The following is a 24,055-nucleotide window of genomic DNA, read 5'->3' on the forward strand; positions in this document are numbered from 1 at the left end:
TACCTTATTCCGAATACTATGAGCAGTCAGGTAAAGTACACATGTTGGTCTTTATAGCTCTGTTTTGAATCTTAACACCTTGATCTGTAAGCTCTCCTAAGTTATTTTTCCTCTTAGCTTTTCTCCTAATTTTCCTTGTTGTTGAACCCATATCTTCATGTAACAACCTGCCTTGTCGCTTTCGATTTATGTTTTTACTTCCTGTTTTATTCCTTTTTGTATTACTGGACCTATTCACTGAGCTCCCCTCAGTCACTGTACCTTGTACTGTCGCCCTTTTTGATTTTTGACTATGGGTTCTCTGCCTTACACTTTCCCCCTTGCTGCCTTTTGTTTCTGTCCCTGTTTTACTACCTTCCAACTTCCTGCATTGGTTCCCATCCCCCTATCAAATTAGTTTAAATACTCCCCAACCGCTCTAGCAAATAGCTCCCCGAGGACATCAGTTCCAGTCCTGCCCAGGTGTAACCCGCCCAGTTTGTACAGGTCCCACCTCCCCCAGAACCGGTCCCAATGTCCCAGGAATCTGAAACCCTCCCTCTGGCACCATCCCTTCAGCCACGTATTCATCCTATATATCCTGTCATTTCTACTCTGTCTAGCACGTGGCACCAGTAGTAATCCTGAGATCACTACCTTCGACTTTCGATTTCTTAACTTCCTTCCTAGCTCCCTGTATTCTGCTTTTAGGACCTTATTCCTTTTTTTTACCTATGTCGTTTGTACCAATGTGTACCACGACCACTGGCTGTTCAACCCTCCCCCTCCAGAATGTCCTGTACCCGCTCCGAGACATCCTTGACCCTAGCACCAGGGAGGCAACACACCATCCTGGAGTCTCGTTTGCGGCCACAGAACGCCTGTCTATTCCGCTTACAATTGAATCCCCGATAACTATTGCACTGTCACACTTATCACCCCTCCCCTCTGCAGCAGAACCAACCATGGTGCCACGAGTTTGGCTGTTGCTGTTTTCCCCTGAGAGGCCATTCTCCCCCAACAGTATCAGTTCTGCAGAGGAATGGCCACAGGAGATTCCTGCACTATCTGCCTAGCTCCCTTGCTGTCTGGTGGTCACCAATTCCCTTCCTGCCTGCGGAGTCTGAGCCTGTGGTGTGACCACCTCTCTATACGTGCTATCCACGATGCTCTCTGTCTTGCGGATGCTCCACAGTGTCTCCAGCCGCCGCTCCAGCTCTGAAACGCGAGCTTCCAGGAGCTGCAACTGGAGACACTTCCTGCTCACATGCTCACCCTGGGGACTGGAACTGTCCCCAGCCTGCCACATGGAGCAAGAGGAGCAGACCACGCCTTGCAGCTGTCCTGCCATGAATTATTCCTTTAAATTAAACTTTTCACATTAAACTTTCGAAAGATGTTTTTGTGTCAGATTAAATCCAATCCCCGCATACTATTTAATAAGATTTTTTTTAAAACTGAGTATTTATCCCTCTTGATCCGACAACAAAGTTATTTAATTAAAATTTTAAAAAGTTATTTAAATCTAATTAAAAATAGCAACTTAAATCAACCCAAAATAGTTAAGTCACATAAATTTTTTTAAAAATAGTAATATAATAGTAATGTAACAGTAATAAGCTCGTGTGTCTTGAGCAATGGTTGGGAGTGGGAGTGGGGGTGAGAGTGGGTCTGGGTTTGGGGCTGGGAGTGAGGGTGGGTCTGGTGGTGAGGGTTGGGAGTGGGTCTGGGTTTGGGGCTGGGGGTGGGAGTGGGGCTGGGTCTGGGGCTGGGGGTGGGTCTGGTGGTGGGGGTGGGTCCGGGGCTGGGGGGTCCGGTGGTGCTGGTGTGGCCGGGGCGCTGCTGCAGTTGGGACGATGCTGTGGGTTCGCCAAACTCGGCTGCGCTGCCGGCCGTTCGGCTGCCCCCCTCGCCCTTTGGTGCTGGTGGCGGCGATCGGCGTGTGCCTGGTGTACCCAACCCTGACCGTGCTGCGGCTTCGAGCCGGCACCCTGAGCTCCCTCCTGCTCAGCCAGCCTGCCTGCAAGCAGTGCACACAACTGCCAGGCAATGGGGAAGGAGCATCCGAGAGAGACACACACTGCCTACCGGGACCTACTGGTCTGGATCAGCTTCTTCAACTAATCCAGGTGGGAACAGACTGCTTTTACTATATATGTGTGTGTGTGAGAGAGAGAGATTTGTATCAGAGAGATGTTTGTAAAGCGCTTAATCTCCTGTTTCAGACTTGAGACTTTGAAAAAAGCCACTATATAATGGCACTGGTCTTTCTCTCGGAGTGCTGTCTGTTTGAGTGCAACAGTTTCCTATTTGGAAAACTTTCAGACTCTGGGAAACGGATAGGTTCTGTTTCAGTTTTCTGACTTGCTGTTTTAAGCTCAAATGCACGTCAGGAAGGAGGCGATGAAAGGTGGAGGAGACAGAACCTGTGGAGTTAGGAGTTGACAACAGCCCTCGATTGGGGAGGGGGGAAGAGAGGTTTATTTTTGCCTTTGAACTTATTTTTAGCGCTGGACACGATGAAACACTTGCAACCAGCGGATGTTCCAGGACCCGGTTCAAGAGTTCAAGCAGTGTGGGGGAAATGCAGCTTTAAAGTGTGCATCTGTTAGTGATCTGATACTAAACTCGGGAAGTGATACATGATCAATCCTTCCAATTAGCCCATTGCAACAACCTCCAGTAGCTTTTTACGAGTGGAGAGGTCAGGAGGCTCCGAATGGACAGCACCATGTTCAGAGTGCACGGGCATCACAGAATTGTTACAGCACCATAGGAGCATCCTGATCGGAACCCTTCCCCTGCCTTTTCCCCGTACCCCCCTTCACATTATCTCTATTCAAATAATCATCTAACACCCTCTTGAATGTGTCGATCCGAACCTGCCTCCCCCCCACCCTAAACACTACTTGGGTGAAAAAGTATTTTGGAAATTGGAACCTTACTGTAGGTACAACTTGTTCAATCTGAAATGTTAGGCATGCAGATATTCCATTTCTCAGTACAGTAAAACGGTGAAACTTAGTACCGCCAGTACTTTTGTGTTCCTTATTAACAAGTTTGAGGTTATCAATTTTGGGCTGAAAAATATTATAAAAATGGAAAGCAGATTCAAAATGCGTCTTTGTTCATGAATCACAGAAAGTCTGTATGCAGGTACAAAATGTAATTAAAAAGGCAAATGTAATGTTTGCATTTATTGCAAAAGGACTGGAGCATAAAAGTAGAGAAGTGTTGTTGCAATTGTATAGGGTGTTTGGTGAGACCACATCTGGAGTATTGTGTCCAGTTTTGGTCTCTTTATTTGAGGAAGGATGTGGTGACATTGGAGGCAGTTCAGAGGAGGTTCACCAGATCGATTCCAGGGATGAAAGGGTTGACGTATATGGAGAGATTAAACAGTTTGGGCTTAAACTCTCTGGAGTTTAGAAGGATGAGAGGGGATCTGATCGAGGTATATAAAATACTAAAAGAGATTGATAAAGTAAACATACACCAAATATTCCCCCTTGTTGGGCAATCTAGATTGAGAGGTCACAGATATTGGTTGAGAGGTGGTAGATTTAGAACTGAGATGAGGAGGAACTACCTCTCGTAGAGGGTGGTGAATTTGACCCATAGTGAGGTGGAATCAGAGTCATTAAATGGTTTCAAGACGGACATAGAAACATTTCTGATTACATCCGGGTTAAAGGGATATGGCAAACAGGTGGGGAGGTGGATTTGAGACCAGGAAGAGATCAGCCATGATCTGATTGAATGGCGGAACAGGCTCAAAGGGCTGAATTGCCTACCTCTGCTCCTGATTCCTATGTTCCTATGCAACAACCCTTTTTTTGTAGTAACTAATTATCTCTGGGTATATCTCTTATGTCTTATTCCTTTTAAATCAGTGTCCTTTAATTTAGATTCTTAAATTAGAAATGCTTCATCATTCATACAGGGTATGTGAAAAAAGAGAATATTTATACCTGAGTAAATAATGGTTTCCATATCACAGTCAAATTAAATAACTGTCTGTTAAGAATTCATCCAGCTTAATTTCGGGGTTACCCCTAATATTTTTGTGCTCACCATTACAGGATTTCACACCACTTAATTTGAGAATTTCCAAGTAGGGTTGGGAATTATTATTAAACTGTGGGCAGTTGCCAGTCATTGGTCTATAATCATTAGAAACTGAATTGAAACTATCCAAGATAGTTTTTTTCTGGGACACTTAAAGATCACAGAGATGTATATATATTCTCCCTTGGACTATGGTCTAAGTTTGAATGGGGGTAGATGGGGTGTAAAAGGATAGTATTTAACCTAGTGTGTCAGCACTTATTTTTCTGAAGGGCAGACAATACCTGTGGTAGATATTGGAGCAGTTCTGTATTTGACTTCCAAGTCTATGCATTTATATAATATGTGCCCATTAACTCCATGTAATAAATAGTTCTTTGTTCTTAGTTCGTGCAATAAGAACCTCACCAGTGGGTGGCACGGTGGTACAGCTGCCTCACATCACCAGGGACCCTGGTTCAATTCCAGCCTTGCGTGACTGTGTGGAGTCTACACTTTCTCCCCGTGTCTGCGTGGGTTTCCTCTGGTTTCCTCACACGGTCCAAAGATGTGCAGGTTGGGTGGATTGGCCATGCTAAATTGCCCCTTCGTGTCCAAAGGTTAGGTGGGGTTATGAGGATAGAACAGGAAGTGGGCTTAGGCAGGGTGTTCCTTTAGAGGGTCGGTGCAGACTCGATGGGTCAAATGGCCTCATTCTGCACAGTAGGGATTTGATGATTTTTTTATTGATGATGTCTTAACATTTGGGGGTCTCATGTTTAGGTCTTGTACTGAGAACCTAAGGCTGTCAATGTTATCTCATACATTAGAAAATAACGTAGATGCACACTAATTAGCCCGTATTGGAAAGCAAGTAAAGCGTTCACGGGGAACTTATTGAATCCGATTGCTCTTCCGATTGCTATATACGAAGCAGTCATAATGGGTTTTGTAGGACTATCATAAGACCATACAAAGAGTTTCTTAATAACTACAGATTAGGCTTGTCGAGCCCGAGGGAATATGCAAAAAGAATTACAAAGTCATGTGTTTTCTGTTGGATCAGATTTCTGGATTTGCTGACTTACTAAAATGTTGTTAGTGTAAAAAAATTCTCAATGATAGTATTGTTTTGTTTCAGTAGCTAACACTGTCTTTTGGAAATAAGGGTTACATGTCCTTGGAATGTGTCAATATTGGGATAGTCCCTAAAAGGTAGACCCCACAAAGAAATGTTTGAAAACTATTTACATTGATGATAAATGATAGGTAAGAGAGTAGTTTTCGTAATACTACAAACATTGATGATTGCTTCCAACTGTGTGGCCACATGTCAAGTAGAGGAAATGCATTACGATTTTGCATGGATAAATCTGATTCTGAAAATTCAAGAAAGGAAAGGATGTTCATTATCACAACTGGTAAAAGAAAATGAATCCAATATGATTATGAAGTATTCAAAGTGATTTTGCCTTAGTAATCTGTTGTTTGTGTTTCTGTACACACAAACACCTGCCTTCTAAAGGATGTCAAAACATTGATAAGACATGAAGAGCAACAGCAGGGATAATTCCAGGACCCAGGGCTCTAAGCTATTGTGAAGAGAGTGTCAGAATTGAGCATGTTTTCAGCAGAGAAATGCCAGTTTTAGGGAGATGTCCCAACACTTTTGAATTGCAAAGAGGCAGCGATAATTAACTCTGAATTGAATGCCAAGCAAAGTGGCTTAACTGGTCTTCATTCAAAACTAGCAATCAGCAGAATTAATTTTTTTTTGAAGGGTTAGATTAGATTTGAAAATTTAGGATGTAGGAATAAATATAAATTGAGTAGTTCAAATTTTGCAGCACAAACTTTTAAAAAATTGTTTCATGGCCTGTGGCCCTCACTGGCAAGGCCAGCCAGCATTTGTTGCCCATTCCTAATTGCCCTTGAGAGCAGTTACGAGTCAACCACATTGTTTTGGGTCTGGAGTCACATGTTGACCAGATAAGGACTGCAGATTTCTTTCCCTAAAATTAGTGAATCAGGTGGGTTTTCATGACTATCGATGATAGCTTTATGGTCACCATTCCTGAGATCAATTTTCAATTCTAAATTTTTCAAAGTTAATTGAATTTATTAGTTCAACTTGTCATATATCAGTCATGTATGTTATCAAGTAAAATAAAACATACCTTTGATTCAATTGGTAACTTTTTAGGTCCTATTAGAGAAGCTTTAAAATGTTGATACAATCCATAAAAAGTAAAGTGCTTTGAAAGTATAGAACATTAAATTGAGGCCCTATCCTGTTAGATGCGTGTAAAAAGTCCCAACCATGCAATTTGACAGGAATATAGGATCATTGCTCAACATATGTGCCTTGACCAGTAACTAAAGTAATGTGACCTGGATTTTTGCTATTCACTATGCATATAGTTAACCATGGATTTTCAGCACTTGTCAGTGCAGATTTCTACTCTTCCAGCATCTGTTTGACTTCAGCATCGTCTCCAGGGCATCTCTGAGCAAGGTAAGTAGCAGGGAAGCTGTTCAACCAATCAGATTGAAGAATCCTCACAGATAGAAAAGCAGGAAGTTAAAAAAACAGAAAGCATAAATTACATTTGTAAATTGACATGATGCAAAATAAAGATTGGGTCATACACATGGGATTAAAGGAAAGAAATAAAAGAGCTAAACACACAAAAAAATGTAACATGAATTTTATTCTGAGTGAATGAGACTCCACCTCTGCAAAATTAGATATTTCAGGGTCCGGAAGAGATGTCAGACAATCATTTGATTTACCATACCCCTAAAAATAGTTACTCATGATTGAACAAGGCTTACTGTTTTCATCAAAGTTTGCGGCAAAGCATTTCTGTGCAGATTCTCCTCACGAGGATTGCAACAGTGCATTCTGTGTTGGAGTTGCATATCAGTAATTGTGCATGTGTGGACGTCAGAAGCGGCTGTAAGTTTTACCCTGTAATAATGGTGAGCACCTACATCCTCACTGCTGTTAATGCATCAAAATCCGTTCCATCTTTTTTGTCATGTATTTCTTTGCTTTGGTGAGAGCTTTCTCCATTCAGGTTGTCTGCCCTGTTTCTAGACACCGCGGCCGTGACTGCTTTTCACAAGCTGTGAAGCGCTTGAGAACATGCTGAAATTGGGAAAGTTTCTGTACAATTTGCAAGTTCTTTCTTCAATGTGCTGAATGGAATTTCCTCATTGCGTTCCCATATTTTCACTTTGGTTCAACAGCAGCTGCTAGAGAAGGAACGAACCGTGAGGCACTTAAAAGTCACCAGCAAATGTCAATGGTAACCACAGCAGCTGGTTTCATGTAAATGCCACTGGTCTCTCTGTGGCATCACATCATAAGCAAAGCGCACTGGCACTGTGTAACTAATGCAGACTAACATCATTGCAACACTTGATGGATTGTCTGTCACTATGACAACGGACTGTGCATATTTTGCTTATCAGTACACAATTAGACACCATTAATACTGAAAACTGCCACAGAAAGCACACAAAAAATAAACATGCCAAATATACAGCATATCTCTATTGTAGCAGGAAGGGGAGTGGATAGTGAGAAAATGATGCTTTGGAGTGGCACCAGATGTTGTTCCAAGAGTGAGAGAATGGGGGTTGGGGGGGGGAGGAAGCATAAACAGTTGGAGCGGATGGCATTGGTAATGCTGAAAACCACCTTTCCCCATAATCTATACTCTGAATGCATCCTGGAGCTGTTGCTGGTACTTAGCCCACTGCACAATATGCTACTCATTACCTCCCACATAAAAAGTAAAAACAATGGAATAAAACAGAGAGCAAAGCAAAAGGCGCTGGGGTTGTGATGGTGCTGAGGGCGGGGGGGGGGGGGGGGGGGGGGGGGGGGGGGGGGGGGGGGGGGGGAGGGGGGGGGGTTCTGCGAGAGAGAATTAGAGGAGAAGAGAAAAAAAGAGAAACAACTGCATCAGAGGAAGGGAGTGACCATATTTCCCGACTTGCTGAGTGCAGTGGCATGAGGGATTGACTGGTAATATTTGAAATTGAAACTTGCATGTTTACATAGATGCTGCCGAGGGAGCTGTTGAATAGAATGTTTGTTCTATAGCTGGAAACATCTGTAATCCATTCCTGACCTAACTTTCTCTTGTGGAATAAACATTGGACTCAACAGCTTTCTGATGTGGCATTGTGTGCGCTGTCTCCCCAGACCAGAAAATAATATATTCCAATTTCAAACAGATTTGAGATTCATGCTGATGTCAGCATCAAGATTTGAGACCGCAAGATTTATCAAATCTTTTTGGTTCATAGTTGGAACTAATTTAGTCCAATTTAATGTTCATAATGACCAATATATTAAGGCATGAATTGTAATATTGCGGTTAAGTTACCTTTCATGATAGTAGTGCATTTTCAAAATGGAATTCATTTTGATGTTGAATTCTTACTTTAAAATTGCATACATTTTTTAAAGTGGTGGAGATGTATCTATAATTTTAAGCACATTTATAAATGTTGGCAGTTTTGAACTCTTGCAGAATAGGAGACCATTTATGGCCTGTTTTGATTTCCCACACTTCTATGCAATATAAGAAATAGAATAATTAATTTCAGATGAGAGTTTTGAATTTCTATTCTTATTAGCAATTTGTAGTAATTGGAATTTTTGAAAGCTAATAGAATTTGTGATGGTAAATCGATTGCTTGTTAGTAAAAAAAAATGGGAATCATTTAAAATAATTCCAAATTCATAGAATAAATGTGCAGCATTTCTTTCTTGAAGAATTCTTCTATTCTTTCACACCGACTTGCCATGTGAGAAGTCAAGAGCCGTGGCAGTCGGGTCAGCATTGAGAAAAAGGCAGAGAGTCCTGCAGCGATAGAATAATAACTGTAGTTTCAGATACCCGCAGTTAGGTCTGTGAAGCTAAAAGAATAGTGTATAAAGGTAAAGAAGTGTTGTTGCAACTGTACAGAGACCACACATGGAGTGTTGTGCACAGTTTTCGTCCCCTTATTTGAGGAAAGATGTAGCAGCAGGGGAGACAGTTCAGAGGAGGTTCACTAGATTGATTCCAGAGATGAGGAATCACAGAATCCCTACAGTGCAGAAGGAGGCCATTCAGCCCATCGAGTCTACACCGACCCTTTTAAATGAGCACTCCACCTGCCCCATCTCTGCAACCTAACCTACACATCCCTTGCCACTAAGAAGCAATACAGCACGGCCGATCCACCTACCCTATACATCGTTGGTCTGTGGGAGGAAACTGGAGCACCTGGATTAATTATCTAACGAAAAGGGGGCAGAGACAGGGAAGGAACGTAAAGGAAAATGTAGTTTTATAAACTACGGTAAAGCATCTCTAAAATGTGACTGGTGAACCTTATCGGTAGGGGAACGTACAGACACAGGGAGAATGTACAAACTCCACACAGACAGTGACCCAAGGCCGGAATTTAACCTGGGTCCCGGGCATTGTGAGGCAGGAGTTTGAGCCACTGGGCCACTGCGCCCGGGATTTGTCTTTTGAAGAGAGATTGAGCAGTTTAGGCCTGGACTCTTATGGAGTTCAGAAGAATGAGGGGAGATCAAATTAAGGTATATGAATGATAAAAGATATGGATAAAGTAGACGTGGAGCGGATGCTTCCTCTTGTGAGGCATTCTAGAACGAGAGGTCATAATCTTAGGATAAGAGGTAGCAAATTTAAAACAGAGTTGAGGAGAAACTACTTCTCCCAAAGGGTTGTGAATCTGTGGAACTCGCTACCCCAGAGTGCGGTGCATGCTGGGACAATGAGTAAATTTAAGGAGGAGTTAGACAGATTTTTAATTGGTAATGGTTGAAGGTTTATGGAGAACGGGCAGGACAGTGGAGGTAAGGCCAGGATGAGATCAGCTATGATCGAATGGCAGAGCAGACTCGATGGGCCAGATGGCCTAATTCTGCTTCTATATCTTATGAACAATTTCTGCAATTAATTAGCTTAGGGTTTTATTTTCAAACACTCATGGTTTAGTAAACCGGGTACATTAATTACTGGACAAGTAAATGTTTATTATTTATTTTAACGTTCCAAACATGCTAACAGTTGTATTAAACCATTGTAGTTCACTTAATTTTAAATTTGTGTAATTTGTGCAGGTTAAACCTGAAACGTCTGAAATAAATACTACTCAGTTGGGATCTCAATAAAAGAATAACGGTCTTAATTGTCGTGAATATATCCTCAGGTTCATTTCAAAGAATATGAACGGGTGTCAGTGTTTACATAGGATTCTGTGATAGACCATTGGATGTATCAGCAGTGATCATATCATGTGTCATGTTTCAGGTGAGTTTGTGGAAGGATAAATGAAAATTGGAGAAAAGGGAGTTACTGATTATGCTCCTTTTATTTACAGTACCAGGAGTTATTGAAATCTAATTTTTTTGTCCGTGGTTTGTCACTTCGGAACTATTTTTATAAGTGCAGTAGTAACTTTCTTTTATTCATTTGTGCTGATGACTGATCAGTTGAAGCTATGAGTTGTCGTAGAATGATTATATGAAACATCATAAATGGGATAACGTAAAAAAGTACACAAGGATCAGACATGCTGGAACAGTGACGTTAGATTAGATAAGAACTTAATTTAGTGTTAGATATGGTAGACCTTTTGTGTGGCAGCCATACGACCGAGTCATCGGGCTTATTGTGTGACAGTCACATTGGACACTTATATTTGGTTGTGGTCCAAAATGTGATCATATTACTCACATGCACTAACAATTTAATGAAGAGTAACTTGTTCAAGAATATGTACGTCTGTATTTGTCACAGAGATTTACTACTCCAGTGTAGACAAATGGTTAAGGGGCTTAAAGGGCACATTGCAACAAGCATCTGAAATAGTTCATCTCACTCAGTAGCACTGGAGACCTTTGTTCTTGAGCCAGTCATGAACAGATCCTATGACAAAGATTGAAACCGCTTTCTATGTAAGCTTGTGAAGTACCCCATTTTGAGGCAAGCATAATGTATTTCTGCCATACCTTTGTGTTTCAGGTGAAAGTTTGATTCCATGAAATTAGAATGGCCAGCGCATAAAAAGGGAAATGTTATTCACACCACAGTCATTCCTTCTGACCTTTCTAAATAAAAATAGTTACACCACTTCTGTATTTATGGCATCAACAACTCGTATTTATACAGTGACTTAACTTTTTATTAATTTAGAGTACCCAATTCTTTTTTTTCCCAATTAAGGGACAATTTAGCGTGGACAATCCACCTACCCTGCACATCTTTGGGTTGTGGGGGTGAGACCCACATAGACACGGGGAGAATGTGCAAACTCCACACGGACAGTGACCCAGGGCCGGGATCGAACCTGGGACCTCAGCGCTGTGAGGCATACAGTGGTTTAACTTAATAAAACGTCAGATGGTCCATCACAGAAGATTTATAAAGCAAAATTTGACAAATGCGTATAATTTGACATGAGGGCAGATGGCCACAGTCTTGGTCAAGAGCGGTTTTAAGGAACGCTACGATAGGGGGGGGGGGGGGGTGGAGTCAAATGGCTCCCCTCTTTCTCTTTCTCCATTCCCCTTTTGACCACAACAGTTTTTTTTAAAAGGTTGTACTTGCCAGTTCAATGAAGGACTAACTGTTAACGTGCAGTGACCATAAAGGACACACGGAGACGGATTTTCTTTTTAACCAGGTCTAAGAGAAATATTGAAAATGTTTTGACTTTCACACACAAACACACTCAAGTTCACACTCACACAGTGTGATCACAGAGTGGGAGGGTAGATTAAGTAATTTAAAGTTTGTGCAGGTAAAGGGGTTTTACGGTTCTTGAAGGTTGGTGGCTTGACTCTCATCGAGCTGAACTTGATGGTCATTCTGGGTCAATGTGGAGTCGATGGTGTAAAAATGTAGCGGACAATTTGTCTTTTCTTCTAAAGATAGCAGCTGCCCGGTTGAATTCTTTCTCAAATCTCTGCACGTAAAGGATTAAAAAAACAGCACATAGGGCTTGACACTTGCAAACTGCATGAGAGAGAGAGAGAGAGAGACCCACACAGGAATCTTGCTTCTTCAGCATCTTGTGCTTATGCTCTGCCCTGCAGAAGAAAAACAGGTGCTGAGACACACCAAAGGGTTAGTTGGCTTGTCACATAACCCTCCTTCTCCAACTGCCCAGTGACCCAAATGGCCATGGCTAGTGTATTCCTGAGGTATCCTGACTAGGTTGTGGCTGGGAATTCCTCTCAGCCACAGTCCTTTGTCTGAAGTGATGACATCTAATGCAGGTTCACCACACAGTTGAGACTGGGTGTCCTGCAATGGGGACTGAAGACGTGGTTCATCCACATTTCCCTGAGACAATGCTCTTGCAGACAGGTAGTCTCTGATTCAGTGGCTTTGGAGTTTCAGAGGCACAGTGGTGCAAATGTGCAGCCATCTTGAACTGTGATTTCAAGTCATTTGATTGTGGATTTAGGTTTCCTAGAAATTCCACTGGTGGTGTCCAGTCAGTAAATTCATGACATAATTTTTCATAAAGCATGGTTTCACATCAATGAGCATCTTTGGGGAGGGAGCAGAGGCAGATAAATTTAGAGAGAGAATTCCAGAGCTTAGGATCTAGGCAGCTGAAGACATGGCGACCAATGTTGGAACAGGAAAAATCCAGAATGCTCAAAAGGCCAATCGAAGGCCTATCATGGATTCATGGGGTGGAATTTCACCCAGACAACAAGAAGTCTCACCTATTGGCAGGAGAGCTGGCCGAAGACCAGGGTCACTTCCTTTGTCGAAGGCCTGTCATGTTAAGTGGGCTACGGCAGGCCATTCCTATTGTCAAGCACCCTGATTTGGGAGTGCATAATCACAGGCCAGCAGATCCTCATTGACGTCTGTATGCCAGGGACATGGTTATAATTGCTGGTCATGACTCCACCAGAGGCCAGGATCAGTGAGGGAACCAGGCCACAGGCGAGTGAGGGCAGGATGGTAGTCCCGGCGTGAGGGATCGCTGGCTGGGACCGGGGAGTCAGAAGGAAGAGCAAGGGGTGGCTCTCAGCAGGCGCCCCCCCCCCCCCCCCCCCCCCCCCCCGTGCTGGGTCCCTTGATCAGGAAGTGAGTGGCTGACAATGAGGGACTGCACATCTCCCCACACCTTGGCGACTGTGTGAAAACATGGCAGGGTTTTCCTTTTTGAGCTCCATGCATGGCAACTGCCCTGTCCACCACTGGACAGGTATTTGAATACTTGAATACTGGTCGTGATGGGATGAATCCTTTAAGTCATTTTTCCCGCTTCAGAGCCTCAGTTGGGATTGGGGTGGACAGGGTGTCCATGAGACTTCCCTTCCTGATTTAATCAGAGCAAAAGCAGAAACCTGGCACCGTGCCACCTGATTAAATACTTCCCCACAGCCCTCAATACATACTTCAGGGAAAGGCATCAAATTCTACCCATAGAATCATCAAATGGTTACTGCACAGAAAGAGGCCATTCAGCCTTTCTTATTTGTGTCATCTCTCTGTCAGAGTAACCTAGCTCGTCTCATTCCCTGTTAATATAACTGTTGGTATATGATGGAGGATTAATACAACAGTGTGTATTTTACTTTCAGCAAGTGTATTCTGCACCTAGCTCAGCAGAGATACAAACTCCATATCATTTCTCCACAGTAACTGTTCCAGTCATGTTCCTTTATACTGAGGTTGAGCCAATAACCATTAATATGGCAATTAGCTTATTTGCCAAAGTTTGCACTTGCTGATACATGGGCACCCCCACCCCTCCCCCACTGCCCAACACCTTCCCCAACAGCCTTGCAATTTCTTTCTATTCAGATAATAATCCAGTTCCTTTTAGAAAGCCTTAATGGAATCTTCCTCCATCACTCTCACAGCCAATGGATTCCAGATCCTAATCACTTGCTGCAGAAAAGAGATTTTGCTCATATCTCCTTTTCTTTGCCATTCAGCTTAAATTGCTCTCTTCTGGTTCTTGACCATTCTGCCATTGGCTGTCGTTTCTCCTTATCTACTCTCTCCAGCACCTTGAATTTGATCATTTCTATCAAATCTCATCCTCCTCTGAGGAGAAAAGCCACAGTTTCTCTCATATATCCACATAACTGAATCCTTCATATCTGGAACCATTCCCGTAAAACTTTACTGCACCCATTCTAATGACTTCTCATCCTCAACTGTGGTACCTAGAAATGGATCCAATGCACCATTTGAGGCCAAAGCTGTATTTTATACATGTTCACTGTCACTTCCTTGCTGTTGTATTCTCTGCCACTATTTATAAAGTCCACGATCACAAATCCTTAATGAGCTAGCTTTTCACCCTACCTTTTCACTTTTGTGTACATATTTGCCTCTGCTCTTTCATTCCTTTAGAATTGTATCTTTTATTTTATATTGCCTCCTCGTCCTAATAAAATAAAACACCACGCTTCTCTGCAATACGTTTAATCTGCTATACATGTCCTCCCCTTCCACGTCCTCTTCACGGTTCACAATACTCCCAAGTTTTATGTCATCTGTAAATGTTGCAGTTAGGTAAATTAAAGTTTAGGAGTCACAATTTAGCCAAAATAGGCGGAGAAAAACATATAAATAATGTTAATATTAACTGTATTAAGAAGCAACAGATTTGATATGATACACAAACCAAGCAATTGTGAAAATCATCTGACCCGCAAGAGGTGAGAAAGGTTCACTGATCCTGGAGGATTTGTACAGATGGCGCAAAGTGTGTTGATCCCAGTAGCTCACATGAACAGTGCCTAGACTGTTCAGTAGTTTGCTCAGTAGCTGAAGTGTGAAGAAGCTCTTCGCCTGTTCTTTCTTCATCTGAAGATGGGGGCTGACAAATGGGCTCCAGAAAGACTACACCCTGAGCTCTCGAAAGAAGTGGCTAGTGAGACAGTTGATGCGTTGGTGTTACTTTTTCCAAATTCCCCAGATTCGGGGAGGGTTCCACTAGATTAAAAAATAGCAAATGTAACTTCTTTATCCAAAAAGGGATGGAGTCAGACAGCTGGAAACTACAGGCAAGTTAGCTTAACATCTGCCATAGGGAAAATGATAGAAGACATTGTTAAAGATATTACAGCAGGGCGCTTGGAAAAATTCAAGGCCGTCAGTCAGAGTCAACATGGTTTTGTGGAAGGAAAATCAGGTTTAACCAATTTATTGGAGTTCTTTGAAGAAGCCGCATGTGCGGTGTATAAAGGGGAATTAAGGGATAACATAGTGGCATGGATTGAAGATGGGCTGGCTAACAGGAAACAGTTGGCACAAATGAGTGGTTTTCTAGTTGGCAGGATATGATGAGCGGTGTGCCTCAGGAATCAGTGCTGGGGCCTCCAACCTTTTTCAATTTATATAAATGACTTGGATTGAGGGACTGAAGGCGTAGTTAAGCTTTCTGATGACACAAGGTAGATGGGAAAGCAAAGAAGACGCAAGAAGGCTAGAAAGGGACATAGATAGGTTAAGTGAGTGGGCAAAAATCTAGCAATTGGCGTATAAATGTGGGCAAATGTGAAATTGTCCATTTCGGCAGGAAGAATAAAAAGGCTTATTATCTCAATGGTGGGAGATTTCAGAGCTTGAGGTGTAGAGGGATCTGGGTGTCCTAGTGCATGAAACACAGAAAGCTGGTGTACAGCTCTGACAAATAATTAGGAAAGCTAATAAAATGTTGTTGTTTAGTGTGAGGGGAACTGATTACAAACATAGAGAGGTTATGCTTCCGTTGTACAAGACATCAGTGAGGCCACATCTGGAGTATTCTGTGGTCTCCTTATTGAAGGAAAGATGTAAATACTTTGGAAACAGTTCAGGGAAACTTTACAGACCAATACCAGGAATGGGCAGATTGTCTTATGATGAAATGTTCGAGATTAGGGTCGTATTGTTAGAGTGTAGAAGAGTAAGAGGCGACTTGATTGAAACTTTTAAGATCCTGAGGGGCATTGACAGGGTGAATGTGGAGAGGATGTTTCCTCTTGTGGGAGAATCTCTAATTAGGGGTCACTGTTTAAAAATAACGGGTCACTAATTTACGACAGTAGAGATGAGGAGAGATTTTTTTCTGAGGGTTTTGAGTTTCTGGAATTCTCTACCCCAAAAGACAGTGGACGTGGAATATTTGAATATTTTTAAGGCAGAGCTAGAGAGATTCTTGATACCAAGAAGGTGAAAGGTTATCGGGGGTAGACAGGAATGTGGAGTTGTGGTTACAATCAGCTGTGATCTTATTGAATGGCAGAACAGGCTTGAGGGGCCGAGTGGCCTACTCCTATTCCTAATTTGTATGCTGCTATGTGCACAAGTTCGTATCTTCGCTCGAAAGGCAACCCATTATCCCTTTTGTCTGCCAATAATTGATTTGAACGTACTTGTCCAAGTCCGTCCTCACACCACTAAAACTGACTCTTCCCCAATTAATTATTTTTATGCTGATTGTTCCTTATCCTTTTCCATTGCAAACCTAAAAATATGATACAAAGATCACTGTCCCCCTAAACGTTTCTATACTGACCCCTGATGCAGATAACATTTGCAAGTAGATCCAGAAATGTCTCCTTCCCATTGTGCCAGAAACATACACATCTCGAAAATTATTGTGACCACACTTCAAAAAAACCCTCTCTTCCCTTTACACTACAGGCAAACGTTTGGTGGCTGAGAAATAATGTTGCAAAATTTGAGGTTGTGCACTTTGACGGGAGAATAGAAAAGCAGAATATTATTTAAATGGCATGAGACTGCAGAAAGCTGCAGTCCAGGGCAATCTCTGTGTCCTTGTGCATGAATCACAACAATAAGAAGAGGGACAGGTAGTGTTGAGGAAGCAGGGGGGCTACAGAAGGACATGGGCAGGCTAGGAGAGTGGGAAAAGAAGTGGCAAATGGAATACAATGTGGAAAAGTGTGAGTTTATACACTTTCAAAGGAGGAATGGAGGCGTAGACTATTTTCGAAATGGGAAAAGGCTTAGGAAATCAGAAGCACAAAGGGATTTAGGAGTCCGAGTTCAAGATTCTCTCAAGCTTAATGTGCAGGTTCAGTTAGGAAGGCAAATGCAGTGTTAGCATTCATGTCGCGAGGGCTAGGATACAAGACCAGGAATGTACTTCTGAGGCTGTATAAGGCTCTGGTCAGACCCCGTTTGGAATATTATGAGCAGTTTTGGGCTACGGATCTAAGGAAGGATGTGCTGGCCTTGAAAAGGGTCCAGAGGGGGTTCACAAGAATGACCCCTGGATTGAAGAGATTGTCATGTGAGGAGCGGTTGAGGACTCTGGATCTGCACTCGTTGGAGTTCAGATGGATGAGGGAGGATCTTATTGAAAATTACAGGATACTGAGAAGTCTAGGTAGAGTGGAGGTGAAGAGGATGTTTCCATTAATGAAATGAAAATGAAATGAAATGAAAATCGCTTATTGTCACGAGTAGGCTTCAATGAAGTTACTGTGAAAAGCCCCTAGTCGCCACATTCCGGCGCCTGTCCGGGGAGGCTGGTACGGGAAAGTTAGTAGGAAAAACTAGAACCCGAGATATCACACACACAATTTACACACACAATTTACAGTGCAGAAGGAGGCCACCCGGCCCATCGAGTCTGCACCAGCTCCTGGAAAGAGCACCCCACCCAAGGTCAACACCTCCACCCTAGCCCAACAACCCAGCAACCCCACCCAACACTGACGGCAACTTTGGACACTAAGGGCAATTTATCACGGCCAATCCACCTAACCTGCACATCTTTGGACTGTGGGAGGAAACCGGAGCACCCGGAGGAAACCCACGCATACACGGGGAGGATGTGCAGACTCCGCACAGACAGTGACCCAAGCCAGAATCGAACCTGGAACCCTGGAGCTGTGAAGCATTTGTGCTATCCACAATGCTACCGTGCTGCCCAAGACTGAAGGGACTATCCTTTAAAACTGAAATGAGGAGGAAATCTTTCAGCCAGAGATTAGTGAATCTGTGGAACGCTTTGCCGCAGAAGGCTGTGGCGGCCACATCATTGAGTGTCTTTAAGACAGAGATAGATAGGTTCTTGATTAATAAGGGATTATGGGGAGAAGGCAGGAGAATGGGCATGAGAAGCATATCAGCCATGATTGAATGGCGGGAAGACTTGAGAGCAGCACGGTGGCGCAGTGGGTTAGCCCTGCTGCCTCACGGCGCCGAGGTCCCAGGTTCGATCCCGGCTCTGGGTCACTGTCCGTGTGGAGTTTCAACATTCTCCCCGTGTTTGCGCAGGTTTCACCCCCATAACCCAAAGATGTGCAGGGTAGGTGGATTGGCCACATTAAATTGCCCCTTGATTGGAAAAAATGAATTGGGTACTCTAAATTTAAAAAAAGACTTGATGGGCCAAATTGCCTAATTTTGCTCCTATGTCTTATGATCTTAAGTTAGCATGCAGTAACAAATAATTAGCAAGACAAATAGAATGACGACCTTTATTGCAAAAAGGATGGAGTATAAATGTAGGAAAGTCTTGCAACAACTATACATGACATTGTGGAGACCGCACATTGAGTACTGTGTTCAATTTAGATCATCCTTGAGGGACATACTTGCATTGGAAAGAATTCTGAGAGGGTTCACTAAGCTGGGGCGGAATTCTCCGACCCCCCCGCAGGGTCGGGAAATCGCCCGGGGCTTTTGTAAATCCTGCCCCCGCCGTGGCCGGAATTCTCTGCCACCCGGGAATCGGCGGGGGCGGCAATCGCGCTGGTCGGCAGGCCCCCCGCGGCGATTCTCAGGCCTGCGATGGGCCGAAGTCCCGCCGCTGTCAGGCCTCTTCCGCCGACGCGGTTTAAACCACCTCTGTGCCGGCGGGAGCAGGTGGCTGGAGCGGGCCCCCGGGGTCCTGGGGAGGGGGCACACGGCAATCGGACCCCGGGGGGTGCTGCCACGGTGGCCTGGCCCATGATCGGGGCGCACCGATCGTCGGGTGGGCCTGTGCCATGGGGGCACTATTTTTCTTCCGCCGCCTCCACCATAGCGGAGGCAGAAGAGACCTCCTCCACCGCGCATGCGCCGGTGGTGACATCAGCGGCCACTGACGCTCCGTCGCATGCGCGGACTCACGCCAACCGCCGAAGGCCTTTTAGCCACCCCTGACGCCGGTCGGCGTGGCGCCAAAGGCCGTTGGCGCCAGTCGGCGGAGCGGGAGCCACTCCGGCGCGGGCCTAGCCCCTAAAGGTGCAAAGTTCTCCTTTGGTGAGACCCGACGCCGGAGTGGTTGGCGCCGCTCCGCTACGCCGGGACCTCCCGCCCCGCCATGTAGGGGAGAATACCGCCCCTGATTCCTGGGATGAAGGGGTTGTCTTATGGGAGGGGTTTGGGCCTATACTCACTGGAGTTTAGAAGAATGGGAGGTGATCTTATTGAAACATATCAGATTGTGTGGGTTTGACAGGGTAGATGCTAAGAGCATGTTTCCCCTCACAGGGGAATCTCGACCCAGCTTTAAAAAGAAGGGGGCTGCCATTTAAGATGAAAGTGAGGAGGAATTTCTTTTCAGAGGATCATTACATTTGGAATTCACTTCCGCTGAGAACATTGGGCGGAATTCTCCGCTCCCCACCACGGTGGGAGAATCGCGGGAGGGCCGGGCGACTCACAACACGCCGCCCTGGCACCCCCCGCGATTCTCCCACCCCCCGCTCGAGGAATCGCTTGCTGTTTTTCCCGGCAACCGGCGATTCTCCGGCCCGGGAGGGGCGAGTGACCTGACGTTCCCGACCTGTTCACGCCGGCGGCAACCACACCTGGTCGCTGCCGTCGTCAACGAGGCACCAAAGTTTTGTTTGTGGCTTGTGGGGGGCGGAGAGGGGAGTGAGCACCACGGCCGAGCTCGGGAAGGGACGGGCCCGCGATCGGTGCCCACCAAGTAGTTTTTGAACCTCTTTAATTTCCTTGCAGATTTGTTCCGCTATAATTTTTCCACTGGTTATAGCCTGGAAAATACACCCATTGTGCAGTGATACTGTTATTAATTTTTGCCTGTAATAAAATAGATTATGTTGCTGTAGGACACCCTCTTTCCAAACACTGTAACATTCTCCTTTAGTGAATCTGCCACCTCTCCACTTTTATTGTGCACCGATCGTCGGGCCGGCGTCTCCAAGAGACGCACTCTTTCCCCTCCGCTGCCCCGCAAGGTCAAGCCACCACGTCTTGCGGGGCAGCGGAGGGGAAGACGGCAACGGCGCATGCGCGGGTTGAAGCCGGCCAACCTGCGCATACGCGGCTGACGTCACTTAGGCGCCGCCGTCGCGTCATTCTCGTCAAGCGTCAAGGCCCGGCGGCCGAGATTTACGGAGCGCCGCTCCTAGCCCCCTGGGGTGGGGGGAGGGGGGGGTCGGGGGGGGGGGGGTGAATAGGGTGCGAGGAGCGGCCTCCGAGGTCGTCGCGAAACTCGGCCGAGTTCCGCCCATTGAGTCTCGATCATTGAATATATTCAAGGCTGAGTTATACAGATTGATCAGGCAGGAAAGTGGAGTAAAGGCCACAATCCAATCAGCCAAACTCCTATTGAATAAGAAAACAGGCTTGATCGGCCTACACATGCTCTTATTTCTTATGACCATATGCCCCTAGTTTATACAGGATAATTACATTTCCCCCATTAGAACTATTCTGTAGTTTTTGAACCTCTTTAATTTCCTTGCAGATTTGTTCCGCTATAATTTCTCCACTGGTTATAGCCTGGAAAATACACCCATTGTGCAATGATACCATTATTAATTTTTGCCTGTAATAAAATGGATCCTGTTGCTGTAGTACACCCTCATTCCAAGCACTGTAACATCCTCCTTTAGTGATTCTGCCATCTCTCCACTTTTTTTGTGACTTTCTCTTGGAGGACTGTGAGGCTGAGGAAATTACAGACACGGGGAGGGACGAGATGTGAATTTTAACATAGAATTGTTGGATGACTGGGGTCCGATGTAGGTCAGCGAGCGCAGGAGCGATGCATGAACCGGATGCTGGCAGAAGGACACAGGCTGCAGAATTTTGGATGACCTCAAAATTACAAACTTAAACCACATATATAATCAAATTATACAGAAAAAAAAATCAAAGTCAAAGAAGGCCATCCTAGTCACCATGTCTGCCCTCCAGCATTGAAACTCGCTGAGCTTATATCATAAGCTTTGTTCATTTGAAATTTTTTAAGCATGTAGATGGAATAAATACAGCTTTAAATAACAAGAATATTGAGTGCTATGGGCTGTCGAAACATTTTATTTGTGGAACAATAACAACTGTAGTTTAGAATTTATATACAATATTACTGTTGCAGCTTACATGTTTGCCAGATATTGCAGAGATGAGAACGGTTATAAATAAAGAACAAAGAACAAAGAAAAGTACAGCACAGGAACAGGCCCCTCGGCCCTCCAAGCCTGCGCCGGCCATGCTGCCCGTCTAAACTACAATCTTCTACACTTCCTGGGTCCGTATCCCTCTATTCCCATCCTATTCATGTATTTGTCAAGATGCCCCTTAAACGTCACTATCGTCCCTGCTTCCACCACCTCCTCTGGCAGCGAGTTCCAGGCACCCACTACCCTCTGTGTAAAAAACTTGTCTCGTACATCTCCTCTAAACCTTGCCCCTCGCACCTTAAACCTATGCCCCCTATCAATTGACCCCTCTACCCTGGGGAAAAGTCTCTGACTATCCACTTTGTCTATGCCCCTCATAATTTTGTAAACCTCTATCAGGTCGCCCCTCAACCTCTGTTGTTCCAGTGAGAACAAATCGAGTTTTTTCAACCTCTCATCACAGCTAGTGCTCTCCATACCAGGCAACATCCTGGTAAATCTCTTCTGCACCCTCTCTAAAGCCTCCACATCCTTCTGGTAGTGTGGCAACCAGAATTGAACACTATACTCCAAGTGTGGGCTAACTAAGGTTCTATACAGCTGCAAAATGATTGCCAATTTTTATACTCAATGCCCCGGCCAATGAAGGCAAACATGCCGTATGCCTTCTTGACTACCTTCTCCATCTGTGTTGCCCCTTTCAGTGACCTGTGGACCTGTACACCTAGATCTCTCTGACTGTCAATACTCTTGAGGGTTCTACTCACTGTATATTCCCTCCCTGCATTAGATCTTCCAAAATGCTCACATTTGTCCGGATTGAACTCCATCTGCCATCTCTCCGCCCAAGTTTCCAAACGATCTAAATCCTGCTGTGTCCTCTGACAGTCCTCACCGCTATCCGCAATTCCACCAACCTTTGTGTCGTCCGTAAACTTACTAATCAGGTTATAACATAAGTACCAGCAAAAACTTTTTAAACAGTGTTTCCCGCCATCTTATTTTTAAGATTTTTGGAAATGTATGTTTTGAATCATGGAATACAGCTGTTTGGATGATTTCTAAATGGCAAAAAAAAAGGTCCTTTTTGCAGCGGGGTGGGGGGGGGGGGGAATTCTAATCTCCTGACTATAGTTTTTTTTAAACTTGGGGGCCTCACGTTAGCATGGTGGTTAGCATCAATGCTTCACAGCTCCAGGGTCCCAGGTTCGATTCCCGGCTGGGTCACTGTCTGTGTGGAGTCTGCACGTCCTCCCCGTGTGTGCGTGGGTTTCCTCCGGGTGCTCCGGTTTCCTCCCACAGTCCAAAGATGTGCGGGTTAGGTGGATTGGCCGTGCTAAATTGCCCGTAGTGTAAGGTTAATGGGGGGAGTGTTGGGTTACGGGTATACGGGTTACGTGGGTTTAAGTAGGGTGATCATTGCTCGGCACAACATCGAGGGCCGAAGGGCCTGTTCTGTGCTGTACTGTTCTATGTTCTATGTTAAACTAGTTAAAATGGTTTGGCAGGCTGCACTCGCCAAGAATGGTTGAAATGTACGTTTGGAATAGTTTTTTTAAAAACTTGGGAACATAAGCTTTGACATCTTCTCAGGCACATATGGGGCCCTCAGACGTTAGATAACTTTGAATTCAAGAGGCAGGTTTTAAACTCTTCTCCAGAAAGCATTTGCGCTCATCTTAAAATAGTCCTTGAGCTGAGGCCAGTGGGGTCAGGCATATAATATTTTGGCAGGCAGATTGTTTAAACAGAGCTCTGTTTTCATAGTTTCACAACAAAAACTCTTTTTTTTCCAGAAATTCAGAGAAAAATGAAATGAGTTGTAAAACATTATTCATGTTGCAAAGCACTAGCTGCTCAGAGATAACAGCAGTGTTTTCTCAAATTCATTGCAGGGTCATTATGCAGATTCTGCCTTTCCTGTTTGGAACCAAATCAATAGTTTTGGTTTTTGGATACTGTTCTGAAGCTTGACATCGTTGCATCAGCCACGGCGGCACGGTAGCACAGAGGTTAGCACTATTGCTTCACAGCGCCAGAGTCCCAGGTTCGATTCCCGGCTTGGGTCACTGTCTGAGCGGAGTATGCGCGTTCACCCCGTGCCTGTGTGGGTTTCCTCCGGGTGCTCCGGTTTCCTCCCACAAGTCCCGAAGACGTGCTTGTTAGGTGAATTGGACATTCTGAATTCTCCCTCAATGTACCTGTACAGGCGCCGATATGTGGCGACAAGAGGCTTTTCGCAATAACTCCATTGCAGTGTTAATGTAAGCCTACCTGTGGCAATAATAAAGGTTACTATTATTACATTTTGGTTGATATAAAGTTGTCTCAGGATTGACATGAACCTTTGCGCGCATGCATCAGTTCTCATATATTTATGTGCAATAAAGTCTACTCTCCAAACAACTCATAGCTGAGTGTCTGGGTATTCAGATTTATCTGACACCCAGATGTATATCTTTATTTTATCAGCTCTAATTACTTGTTTGGAATAGTTTTTTCTAAACTTGCGAACATGAGTGTCAGCTTGGCTCTGTCGGCAGAATTCTCACCTCTGAATCAGAAGATCGTGGGTTTAACCATCCCCCCCCCCCGCCCCCAGTTCATCAGTGCATAATCAAAGTCTGACACTCC

At 44.5% G+C, this 24,055-nt stretch overlaps 1 protein-coding gene across 2 annotated transcripts in view; it reads left to right on the top strand.

Annotated features, from left to right (window-relative positions):
* Window positions 1-1,805: 1,805 nt before the first annotated feature.
* Window positions 1,806-24,055, top strand: part of cped1 (cadherin-like and PC-esterase domain containing 1) — a 282,548-nt gene continuing 260,298 nt past the window's right edge. For both annotated transcript variants that reach the window (XM_038780826.1, XM_038780827.1), the window contains exon 1: window positions 1,806-2,108. In XM_038780826.1, the coding sequence (XP_038636754.1) occupies window positions 1,836-2,108 (273 nt within the window). In that variant the 5' untranslated portion in view covers window positions 1,806-1,835. The remainder of the gene's footprint in view (window positions 2,109-24,055) is intronic.

Source organism: Scyliorhinus canicula, chromosome 20 (genome assembly GCF_902713615.1).
Source record: "Scyliorhinus canicula chromosome 20, sScyCan1.1, whole genome shotgun sequence".
In the NCBI taxonomy this organism is placed as follows: domain Eukaryota; kingdom Metazoa; phylum Chordata; class Chondrichthyes; order Carcharhiniformes; family Scyliorhinidae; genus Scyliorhinus; species Scyliorhinus canicula.